The sequence below is a fragment of the Colius striatus genome, chromosome 1, assembly GCF_028858725.1.
Source record: "Colius striatus isolate bColStr4 chromosome 1, bColStr4.1.hap1, whole genome shotgun sequence".
Lineage (NCBI taxonomy): Eukaryota > Metazoa > Chordata > Aves > Coliiformes > Coliidae > Colius > Colius striatus.
In genome coordinates this window covers 154,576,367-154,589,089 of record NC_084759.1, presented here as the reverse complement: position 1 = coordinate 154,589,089, position 12,723 = coordinate 154,576,367, and the positions used below count along the sequence as shown (strand labels likewise).

Here is a 12,723-nt window from a genome sequence, read left to right as displayed (position 1 = left end):
GGTTCAGCTGTTGCTGAAGCAGCATTTCATTAGCTTAATCCCAAATCAGCAGAACCTCCCCATAATGTGCCACCTTATTTGTTTTTTTAACCCAGCCTTTTAATAGCCTCCCTTCAGCTACTGCCTGTCATTCCTCTGCAGTATCACATCTTCCTTACACTGCTTCCTCTCTCCCACTACTGTCCCTTTTGTCTGGTGTTCATTCACTCCAACCCCTTCCAGTGTTTAAATGACTGAATTGAACAGGTCAGGGCACAAAGAACTTTCTGTCTGTTTTAAGAAGAGAGCCAGCATCTGGACTTTGTGACAGAAGGGTCTGTTCTTCCCCACAAATGCACAACTCTGTCATATTATCTTGTATTGCTAACATGGTATACATTAGGCCTGACATGGATTCTGGAAACCAAGGTCTGTATTTGCCCCTGAAAATCTAGAATTTCCAGCTTCCATTCCCTAAGGCTGCCTCATACTCTGTTCTCCTTCCCTCTCCCTCAAAGCCAAACTGTGACCAACACCATCTGTGTGGAAGACACATCATACAGCATATCCTCCCTCCCCGATATTTATGGTCTGAAGGTTTGCCACAACTGGCCTGGAAGTGAAAGACTAATCCTATCCTCCTCCCATCCCTAAACCTTTCACTCTTACCATACTGGGGGGTGGGGAATGACTGTTTTTTCTCCTGGAAAGCATTTTGGTGTCCAGAGCCAAAGGGAGGGCTCATGCCTGTAGGGAAGCCAGGCACTGTGATTTCATCCCACAAAGCACATGATTAACTTTAGGCATACAAATACTTTTTCTTATTGGGCATAAACTCATTAAGCATCTGCTCCAGTGTGTTACTGAATGGAGATCAAATTGCTCAAAATCACTGCAGGAGGAAAACCCAGGAGAAGAAAGTGCAGCAAGGCTTTTACCAACATCCTGGTTCTTCACATACAGGTACTCCACTAAGGTTTCAAGGCAGGCAACCACGGCTTGGGAGAGCAGCAAGTCTTTCTGGAAGACCAAAAAGGGCGGTGGGGGGAAGAAGGAAAAAAACCCAACAGTCAACAGCTATTGCAAGAGGAAAATTCATAAAGCAGCAGGATCTGAAGAGCATGCAGCACAGGGAAATATCACCCTTCATCTCCTTCACGGGATGCAACGTGCTGAAAATTATCTGTCACATCAAGGAGCCAGACAAAGGCACAACTACTTACTCTGAGACTAAGAAAAATTAACAGCCTCCAAAGAATTTAGATGGGAGCCCAACATTGCTTGAGAGAGCTAAATGTAAACTGATGTACTATCCACCAAGGCACCTTGTCAGGGGCGTGGGGGACTGGGATTTGTTACACACTTCGCACCTCTGTCCCTATGGGACAGAGCAGGAGATGGGAAACCAGAGATCATCATTAGCACACAGAATTTCAGCTATGCAGCTCAGCAGCAGGGAGCACAGCTTAGCTTGATTTACCTTCCTCCTCACTGTGCCATGATGCAGCAAGAGCCTTTTCCCTCCTCCTCCTCACATGTCTGTAAGGGGTGGAAAATGCAGGCAGAAGCCAAACAGAAAGGCAGCCCCTCAGGCTCTGCAACAGTGTGGGTTCTCCTCAGCTTTATGTACCTGCTTGAAGCTCAAGACTAGTGTTATTCCAGAAGTTATAGTTTATGTACCTGCAACTGGACATGCACCAGAAGGTTCTGCAGACTGACAACAAGCGAGGAGACCTGCTGCAGGGCAAGGGGATGCAGGGTAGCATCCTGTAGCAACAACATCTGCGTAGCACCTTCGGCTGGGTTTTGGTCAACGATCACCAGCAGAGAAGAGGAGAAATTCTGTTGCAGGACAGCTCTCAGGAACTGCATGATGCTCACTAGACAGGGAGATGCTTATTAGTGTGTGCCAGCGTTCTCCTGCCCCCTGCCCTGAGTGTTGGTGCCTGTGCAATGGTATGGGAGAGGGTGAGGAGAGAAAATTTGGGCTTAAGGGCCCACCGGAGTCACCCAGAAAGAGCTGCAGACAGGAATGGCAACATGAGCTCCCTTGTTTGTCTCCTCCCTGTGAGACACCATCCCAGTCCAAGCTCACTTCCAAATATCACAACCAACCTCCAAGGAAGATTTGTCCAAACACAGCTCCAAACTCCAGATAGATCTCTTTTGCCCTCCCTCAGCACTAGTTACGTACTTCCAAAGCCAAATGGACCAAAGCTTCCAGATTCCCACCTGCACCTCCACCATCCCACTCCATAGTCACCACTTCTCCCTTGTTGCTTGTAACATGGTATTAAGCAGCTGCTTCCAGTCAAATCCCTGTAACAGAAGCAAAATACCTAACAGCAGGATTGGTTTCTTCTTCCTGAAGGTGATTGCATTGAGCACTTCTGTTAGGTCTACAGAGAGTGTCTGGTGAACCTAGTGTAGAAGGAGACAGAAAGGAAAAAATCAGCAGTGGTTTGGACCTGGTAAAAAGCTCCCTTATGCACTTTCACTCCTTAGACACTGCCTCATGATGACCACTGAAAAACCAAGGGAACAGCAACAGGGTTTCAGGAACCTGACCCAGAAAGGAGAATCACATCACTGGACACTTGAGTTTCACTCACCAGTAGTTGCCAGCCCCACACGGCTTCCAAACCACAGTGCAACTCATTCACCTGCCTTGCCCTCATTCCTCCCTGCAAGCCCTTTGGCACATAGCTGGCAGGCTGCCGAGCACAGGGAGCAGCAGGAACAGTGATCACAAAACACAGCTGTACCTTAACCACACAGGCAAGACTGAGGAGACAGGCAGCCAAAAGCCAGCAGTGACAAGAATCTGTCCCTGCCTGCTGGAGCTGGAAAAGCTTGCAGAGAGCCCAGGGCTAGAAACAATGGCATGTGAAGGGGTCAAAGGAGGTTAGGAATCTGAGCACCAGAGGAAACAGGAAAGATGGGCTTGAGAGAGCATTCCGCAATACACTGATTCCCTCACAGAGCAGCCATCCAGCACCAATGGCATGAAACCTCACAGAGCCCCAGAAGCGTTCAAGCTCTTCAGCTGGCATGGGAGAGCAGGCTTAAGGACCACAGGGCTGATTTACAGAATCACAGAATGGCAGGGGTTGGAAGGGACCTCTAGAGATCCCATCCACTCACCTGCTAAAGCAGGTTCTCCTCAATCAGTTCACACAGGAATGAGTTCAGGTGGGTTTGGAAACCTCCAGAGCAGGAGACTCCACACCCTCCCTGGGCAGCCTGTGCCAGGGCTCCCTCACCTGAGCAGCAAAGAAGTTTCTCCTCATGTTTAAGTGGAACTTTTTGTGTTCCAGCTTATGTCCATTACCCCTGGTCTTGTCACTGGACAATACAGAAAAAAAGTGATGCCCCATTCTCTTGGCATCCACTTTTTAAATACTAGTAAGTACTAATGAGGTCTCCCCTCAGTCTTCTCCAGGCTGAACAGCCCCAGTTCCCGCAGCCTTTCCTCATAAGGAAGATGTTCCAGTCCCCTGATCATCTTGGTGGCCCTGCGCTGGGCTCTCTACAGCACTTCCCTGTCCCTCTTGAGCTGGGGAGCCCAGAGCTGGACACAGGACTCCAGATGAGGCCTCACCAAGGCAGAGTAGAGGGGGAGCAGAACCTCCCTCGATCTGCTGGACACACTCTTCTTCATGCATCCCAGGATGCCATTGGCCTTTTTGGCCATGAGGGCATATTGCCAGTTCATGGTTAGTTGCTGCCCACCAGCACTCCCAGGTCTCTCTCTGCAGAGCTGCTCTCCAGCAGGTCAATCCCCAGCCTGTGCTGGTGCATGGGGTTGTTCCTCCCCAGGTGCAGGACTCTGCACTTGTCCTTGTTGAACCTCACAAAGTTCCTCTCTGCCCAACTCTCAAGCCACTCCAGATCTCACTGAATGGCAGCACAGCCTTCTGCGGAATCAGCCAGTTTCCTATAAACTGTCTTCTGAAGACAAAAACATTCAATAGGAGAGTTAGGATCACCTCCTGCAACAGGGTGGCTGTAGATCCTTAGTTTCAGAACTGGTAAGCCAAAGGTTTTAATAGTCTACCATCTATGACCCATATTTACCCACAGACTTCTGCTAAAGCCACTTGCAGTAGCACAGTTAAGACTCAAGCTTGCTATGGTCAGGCAAGACCTCACTATCAACATCAGCCTGAGCTGAACATGGCCATTTCTCAGACACATGGTTCCCTTCCAAAAAGCTGCAGGCTCAGGGAGACAACCTGGCATCAGCTCACATTCAGAGCCACAAAGGCCAAAGGTCCTCTTACAAGGGCCTCCTGGGTGCTTTGTGCTGCTTCAGCTATAGTGAGCAGCAGAAAGCAGCAAAAGAAAGGACTCTTCCTCTTATCCCCTCTCCTTTCCCCTCAGCAGCACATTAGAATCACTGAAGCTTAGAAACTCCAAAGACTAGAAACACTGAAGCAGCCTTGAACCACTTCTATTTGCCACATGTGTCTGCAGTTTCTTTCCCCATCTCTGGTGCAAGAAGGATACTGGATCACACTTCATAGCACATCAAGCCTGTGAGGTTCTGGTGAAGGCAAACAACAGGTTTATAAGCCACCAAGTGATTGCACTTCAAGGACCAATATGAGCTGAGAGAGTCACTTCCAGAAGATGAAGCTCAACACCAACCACTAGAACAAAATCCCTTTTGGGACTGGCACAATGCTGACCACCCAGACACAGCCCCTGACTTGGAAACTGAAGAGGTAAATTGTGCTCAGCAGGTAACAGAGCAGGGACAGGTGGGTCTCACTGTGCGTTCACACAGCTGACAGCTCACACAGTCCCATGCTGTAAGACCTCATCAGAGGCAGCACACCCGTGAGGTTAAGAGGTGCAGATTTGGTCTGGGTCAGCCTTTTAAGAAGATGTCTTCCCTGAGCATTAGCAACCCTTGTCTCCTTGTGTAGATGAACACGTGCAGATGGCCTTAAGATGATTTTATCCTCTGCAAATAGGTGCCCTGACTCGCCAAAAATACACTCTGCTGAACCTAACTGCAAGAGCAGAGCTCACAACTGATACACATGCCATTTAACTCTGTATCCAGAGAGAGAGAGAATCCTCGATAGATACTTCAAAAGGAAACATTATCCCCTTGTGTTGGCATTAGAAAGTGCTTCCTTTGAAGCTGTGATTCCAATATCAGCTGACAACGTCAGCTTCGCTCTCTTGTCGGGCTGCACAGCATCAAGTACAATGACAGCTGCCCACATCCATAAGAGCTTGCTAATATTGAACACTTACTTGCCAGTAATAGGTTTGGATTGTGACTGTTCCACTATCAATTATTCTAGTATCAAAAAAGCAGTTTAAAATATGGGAGCTGTGTCTCCCACCCCCAGCTGTCCCCTAAGAAAGGCCTTAAAATGTCTTCTCCTCTGTCCTGAGAGCAAAGTGATTTGGATCAGAGAGGTCATGTATGCAATTCTTTCCCCAGGATTTCTGCCCCTAACTCTCCAATGATGAGTGTCTCAGCCTTCATGATAGCTTCCAGTCCTGCTGGAGAAGTGCAGTAGGGAATAGCTCATCACAGAATCACAGAATGGCAGGGGTTGGAAGGGAGCTCTAGAGATCATCCAGGTCAACCCCCTGCTGAAGCAGATTCCTCTCAATCAGGTCACACAGGAACACATCCAGGTAGGTTTGGAAACCTCCAGAGCAGGAGACTCCACACCTTCCCTGGGCAGCCTGGGTCAGGGCTCCCTCACCTGAACAGCAAAGAAGTTTCTCTTTGTGTTTAATTGGAACCTTTTGTGTTCCAGCTTATGTCCATTATCCCTTGTCCTGTCACTGAAGACAACAGAAAAAATTGTCACCCCATCCTCCTGACATCCACCCTTTAGGTACTTATAAGTGTTGATGAGATCCCCCCTCAGTCTCCTCCAGGCTGAACAGCCCCAGTTCCTGCAGATAAGGGAGACATCCCATTTCCCTGGTCATGTTGGTAGCCCTGCACTGGAAAATTGTGGACAATAACAGAAGTGCTACGAAGGCAAGCAGATTCCAGCCCAAAGCAAAACACCTTCCTCTGCTAATCAAGGTTTTAAAACAATGATTTCTTTCTAAAGTTTAGCCCTTTTCCCTGCATCTAAACATGAGAGTGGTTCTAACCTCAGTATTGTGGCGATGCTGATAAAGTAAGAGGGACGTAGCCAAGAGCCATCCAGAGCACAGCAAGGCATCCTCAGGTGACAGGCAAGCAGCTTCAGCAGCAGGGGACCGCAACCAGGTGCCCTCCAAAACCTTCTGCAGCAGCTCTAGCAAGGACACGTTGGAGAGCAGCACAGCCACTGCTGCAGGGGAGAAACGTCATCAGAGAGGCTGCCGGGATGGCACAGGTTCAAGGAGCTTGACGAGCAGAAGAGAAGAGAAGAGCAGAGCACGCTCCTGCTGCAGTGAGGCAGCCCCAGCTGCCACGGGCTGTCCAGCTACGCTGGTATTCATCCCCCACAGCACAAGTGACTGCTTGGTCAGCTAAGAAGATACCCAGCCTTCAGCTCACACAGCTGGAAGGTTGGTTAGAGCTGTTCTCTATTAGCATTTAATGTTTTGAACCACAGCAATACTGGGACTATTCCAACATGGCACCAAAGCCCCACTGCTATGTTTCACAAAGAAGAAAAATACAGTGGTTCAGTCTCACAGCAGCCAGTGCCTGAATCATCAGCAGGCAGCAAAACCAAACCAAACCAATTCCCTCAACCTAAAAAACCTCATCTCAAATACAAAATGGTCTTTGTTAACCGTAATGCAGTGTCTGGAAGGGGAAAAATCCACTTCACCTGCTGAGACAGTTAGAATATAGTCTCTGATGGCCAAGCTACAACCTCACTGAGATTAACTTACCAATCGATACGATCTTGCCTCACCTCTCTGTTGACTACAAGGTGTTGTCTGGTGAAGGCTCCAGTACAGAAAATTAAAGGATGGCTGCAGGAGGTCGGTGTCCCTTGGCCTGCATTTCCCACACAGGTTGCTGACTGGAAACAAAGGAAGGTGCGTCACACAAAACATCTCACCACAAGAAGTCAGTCAGTCAGTGGGGAGAGAATTTGGACAAGAACCACACAACCTGAAGTGGAAATAAACAGAGCATGGTACAGACAAAGGAATAGGCAGCTGCCCTAGAGTGTTTGCTTTAGACCTGATGGTGCAGTGGAGAATGACAATGGGGAGAGGGAATAGAAAAGGCTGTGTTTAAGGGCACATATCACATTGGGCAGTAATGAATCCAGGAGCTACAGACTAAGTTACCTGTTACCACAGAGTGAGTTTCATCCTAATACTAGGTCAACCATGAACAGCCACCAGCCTGTCTCACACAGTGACAAGCAACCAGACTGGAGAACAGCTTCTGTGCTCTCAGTGACTCTGCTCACAACACTGATACACGTGCCACATTTGTGGTAAGCTCCAAGCCTTCAGTAATAAAGTTTAGCAAGAGTTGGGAGGGAAATTGCAGGACTGCAGGGCTCAGCAAAACTGTCACAGGAGATCTTTTGAAGAGTCTGAAGACTGAGTAAGCAATTCTCAAAAAACACACATCAACATGCCTCCCCACACTCCTTCTAGCTACAAGCTGCTTTCACATGGGCCTTCGCTCACCAGAGAAGGGTGCCCTGAAGAACATAGCCTGGGGAGTCAGGCAGGGAATGAAGGGGGCTGCTGGGGCAGGGGGAGTGTTATGGTGAAAAATGCAGAGTAAAAAGCAAGAACCAAAGGAGCTTGTGACTACTGGGAGCAGTTGAGCCATGGTCTGAAATCACAGCAGCTCAAAAGGCTGGTATAAAGTGGACATGCTTCTTCAATACCTGCAGTTCCCTTGGCTAATGAATGTCTGAGAAACGCTGCTTCTTTACAAGGGCAGCCCAGAGACATGCAACATTTCAGATTGAAGAGGACAGTCCTTCAAAGTCTGCTGGGGAGGTCAATTTGTCAGAGCAGGGGATAGATTAGAGGATGATCAGCTGATCTTCCCTCTAGTATCTATTTTTCACAACCGGCATGAAAAGCCAAGTAAGAAGGAAGAAGTCACCAAGTAACGACCACTAGACCAGGTCATGGGATGGAGAGTAAACAAACTCATCCCACTCTTCTGTGTCTCTGGGGGAGAGTGGGCAAGTCCTTGAGCTGATTGTGACCCATATACTCTCACACCCCAGGGAAAGCCTAAGTTCACTAGGTTGCAGGTCCTTGATGACTGGCTCACAGGACACCCCTGTGGCCTGAACCCCATGGGAACATGTTAATATGTGTGGTCAGGGAAGGATGATTCAAGAAGCACATCAGCAACACTGTCATGTGCCAAGTCAACACTCACAGGCCCTGGAATCAAGTCATTGCAGGGGAATACTTTGGCCACCTTGTGAGGTTTCAGACAACAAATGTATTATAAAAGCAAAAGGAAGAGAACCTGTGTTTTGTTGACTGAACTGGTAGCTAGGGCTCTTTACAATGCTCTGGCTATTAAAGTATCTCAAAGAAACCATAGCTATATTGCATGGTACACTTACTCTCAAAGGACAAAGAGCCAGTCCCTAATCATCTTATGGAACAATTAACAAACACAGATCGAAGCTCCCTGGAAGAGGATGGACACACAGACTCACCCTGGTGAAGCAGCTTGAAGTCTGTGCTGTCCAGTTCCCTCACACCCCTGCTCCGCAGCTGCACCAGGAAAAGGAGGCTCAGCAAAACAGGCAGGTTCCTGTTAGCTAAGAAGGATGCAGACAGTTTAGCTTGTCAGTGAACTCTAATGATTTAGAAGTCATTAGTCCCAACCCCTACCATTCTATGATTCTATGATTAGCCCTTTCTAGACTATTCCCTTCCCACCTACTTGAGCAGCAGCTCATGCTTTGACAGCAGCCCAGCACCTCCCAGTGCTTGGTTGCAGAGCATTTGTACTCCTCCACCTTGTGAGGCCACAAAATGCTGTCCATCCCACCCCACAGGGCAGAGCAGAGGCAGTACAAGTGAGAGCTCCACATGACAGGTCTGGACATGAGGAGAATGGAGCTCCTTAGACCACCACATCTTCAGGGCAAACCCCTCCCTGGTGTATTCACTCTTCTGCAGCGCTCTAAACAGGTAAAGATTGTGCATTGTATACAGCCATACCTGCAGCAACTGTCCCCTCCAGAAAATGTCTTTACAAAGGCTCAAGACTTTTCAGTTTTGAGGAGGAAACATTTATGGGTGTCTTTAATGTTAACATATTCTTATGGAGCCCCATTTATGGAGCCTTTTTGTTGTCTAGGATCAGGCTACCTTTTGAATAGGGACGCAGATCCCCTGGACTCACCTGCCCCAGACCTCACACAGAGCTGCCTGTGCACTGAGAGACAAGCAAATCATGTCTCCAGAGTACATCTGGTGTTTGATTTTCTGGATGGAGCTATCAGGAACTCAGCTAACAGGTTCAAGATGCAATATGAAGAGGAGCTGGAGATATTAGTGGTAGCAGAAGGGCCTGAATCTTGAAAAAGCCCCTCTAGCCCAGTGACCTGTCTCCATTGCAAGCAGTTTGGAGGAATAGGTCTGACTCTTGCAACACCAAATGGACAAGCTGCCTCCTCACAGCCCCTGACATCCCTAGATCAGTGGCAGAGGACACCACAGCTCCAAATGTGCACAATTTCAAACAAGATCATTGCCTTCTTTATGCATAACCTCATAGCCACATGCTCTAATGTGCTCCTGCCTCCAACACCCTCTTCTCCAGCCTGCTGACTTTGCTGGAGGTATGACAAAAACCACTTTCCCTTTTTCTGCTCTGGGAGATGCCCGTGCCCTGGGAACCAAGCATGCTCAGGCACACCATGCTGTTTTGCACAGAGAAGAGGCAAGTGAGAGGGTGTCTTTCAGTCACCATTTGAGCCTCTGTGTAAGCTGGGAGATTTGCCAACTGAGCTCTCCACTTGAACACTTACTATAGTATAAGAAAACCTTGTCTTGGTTCAACAATCACAGTTTGACGCCAGAACAACCTAAATCAGAAAAAGACTCTTTCACTTCAGAAAAAGAATCCCTGGAGAAAGAAACTAAATCAGCACTGTTCTGTCCATAAATTTCCTCATGCAGGTAAGTACTGGAGCTGTATCAGCAGTTCAAGAACACTTTATCCCAGATTGCATCCCTTCAGCTATCCACCCTGCTGGTTGATCTTAGAGCAAGACCAAGTCACAGAGGGGAGTCACCTTGTAAGGAAGCTGAGCTGTTCTCTACCAACAGCTGCTGCAGAATTTGTAGGAACTGACTCCGGAGGAGGTCACAGACAAGGACATCCTCATTTCTTTCCAGGAACGTCCTTAGAGTTATCAACACCTTCGAAGCCACCTCCACAGAGCTTGAGCAGATGAGGTCCTGGGAGGGAAGAAGCACACACATTACCCTTCTGCCCTGATTAGGCAGAAGTCACTGGTATTTAATACCATTATGCTAACCCAGTGCCTTGGGAAACAGCCTAATAAAGCCCCATTCAGATTGTGTCCTGATTAAATACAGAACTGAATAAAGCAGATGGTTTCTCATCTGATAGGCACCTCTGCCTGATTTCCTGTTCAAAGAACTCATTTGGCTATGCAACTCTCACCCAGCACACAAGCGTAGGGGTAACATACATTTAAGGTCAAGGTTTTAGACAAGTGAGATCCTAAAGCCAGGACCCTATTTCCACAAGCACAAAGCCCCTGGCAGTTCTGCTCTCCTTGCTCTTATAAATCAGTTTGCATTTAAAGGTGGTTACCTTAAACCAAGCTTGTGAGTCAGCCCAGAGTTACTCATTTTCCAAAGGCTGGCAGCCCTGTATCAGTGGTAGCAATGTAACGGCTAAACCATAGGAAACATCCATGAACCAGGCAAGCAGTCACTCAGCCAGGGGAAATGGAAGAGTCCTGGACACAGCACTCAGTCCAGGAGCCTCCTGGCTACAGAGCTCTGTCTGGAGGCTCTGAGCTGAACCCCACAGCAGCCTCAATCCATGTATACTTTTGCTGTTAAGTTGCTTAACGTTCCATTCACACTGTGTCACGGATGCAGATCCATAGAGATTAGGCAGAAAATGTCTAGTGGTGCTGACACAACAGGACTGTCTCAACATGTATTATGCCAGCAATACCTCTCCTCTCCAGTAGTCCTGGCTACTGCATTGCAAATGGTACAGCTAAAAGAGGTAAAGAGAAAACTGGTCTCTGCAATTAAGCCTCTGGCCTGGCAGGACAGCCTACTGCTTTTTCCAGCTGCCTTCCCCTATCACACAGGAGTACTGCCTCCAGACTGGGATCATGGAGAGGAACCCAGACCCAAGGACAGTAGTTAAGAATAGATTGCCCGTGCCAGAAAACTCTCTTTAGTTCCAAGCCTGATTCCTGCCCATATCTGAGACCTTCAGGAATAAGGAGGAGGGAGCTGTCTGCACATTTGGCTCCGTTGACATAGATCTGCTCCAGATGACATTCAGGAATGCAATCTAACGTCAATCAGCCTACCTCCAATCTCTGAGGGAGCAGCTCAGATCTGCAGCACAGAGCAGACAAGTGAGACAGTGTGTGATCACGACCACGTTCACCCCCAGATGAACACACCGAGCACGAAATGGCACTAACCACAGTCTTCCTGGCCCTGGTAAATGCATCACTGTGTTAACATCTTCCTTCCTACTCAGGAGCTCAAGGTCTCAGCTGAAGCCACTAACCATCTGTTCTATCTAATTCTGACAATTATTAAAAGCAGATATGCAAATAAATCACCCTTGGAAGGACATTTCTTTTTGTTTCACTGTACCATGCACAGTCCTTTCCATTTTGCTAGTGCATTCTCAGGCTGAGGTTATTCACCTCCTAAGTTTTGTTTACATCTGACAGTATATTTAGCCCAGGCTATTGCACTGTTTTATTAGCCCATCTAAATTCAGATTGATTATGCTCTTCCCCAACCAAAAGGTGAACTGTCAAAGCCTGTGATTTATTACAACTCACTTTAAAGACCAGGACAGAGCTAAATTAATTTATTTCTGCAAGAGTAAATGGCAAGACAGGAAAGGGAAAGCAGGACTGCTGTACCATTCAGGGAAGGAGCCACTGTTCTCCTTTGCTTATCAATAGATCTCTGATGTACACATTCTCTTTATGGAGTGATAAGTTACAGATCTACTGCCAAAGGTAAGAGCATAGGCAAGTCTCATGGGATGCTTCTTCTGAAGTTGTACTGATAGGTCGACTCATTGATCACTTTTAGTAATGCTCTGCAATGGTATCAAGTGCCTGGATGTTGCTACCTCCTCTGCAATATCACCCTACCTGTGAAAGAACTGCCCTACACGACAGTCCTCCTGACATATTGCAATTTACTTCATAAGCTCTTAGATCAGACCAAATCCACGCCAGCTGCTAATGCCCCATGGGTGGCCACTCAGGATCAAGCCTTGCTCAATCCATGCGCTGTCACGGGTTTCTAGTTCAACACAGTCTTAATTTCTCTACAAGGCTAGAGAAGAAACACCACAGCTCTTCGTTTTTGCCCTTACAGGTGAATCTCACGTTCTTGTGTGGAAATATTAGCAAGTATTTACTATGCGACTGCCTGAACAGTCACAGGACAAGTGGCCACTCACAGGGAGAGGCGACAGGGCAGGTGAGAGAGGTGGAAGTGAGAGAAGGCCTCTGAGTAGCCATTAGGATCTGGATTCAGTCTTGACTGCCCAGGTTAACAGAGCTTATT

General features: G+C 47.8%; 1 protein-coding gene across 1 annotated transcript in view; it reads right to left on the bottom strand.

The window, feature by feature from the left end:
• MEI1 (meiotic double-stranded break formation protein 1) overlaps positions 1-12,723 on the bottom strand; it is a 39,706-nt gene that overhangs the window by 3,863 nt on the left and 23,120 nt on the right. The window contains exons 21-27 of the mRNA XM_062015197.1: positions 10,203-10,368; positions 8,613-8,717; positions 6,873-6,983; positions 6,115-6,296; positions 2,319-2,400; positions 1,660-1,859; positions 918-999 (exon numbers count right to left, since the gene is read on the bottom strand). Of these exons, the coding sequence (XP_061871181.1) occupies positions 918-999; positions 1,660-1,859; positions 2,319-2,400; positions 6,115-6,296; positions 6,873-6,983; positions 8,613-8,717; positions 10,203-10,368 (928 nt within the window). The remainder of the gene's footprint in view (positions 1-917; positions 1,000-1,659; positions 1,860-2,318; positions 2,401-6,114; positions 6,297-6,872; positions 6,984-8,612; positions 8,718-10,202; positions 10,369-12,723) is intronic.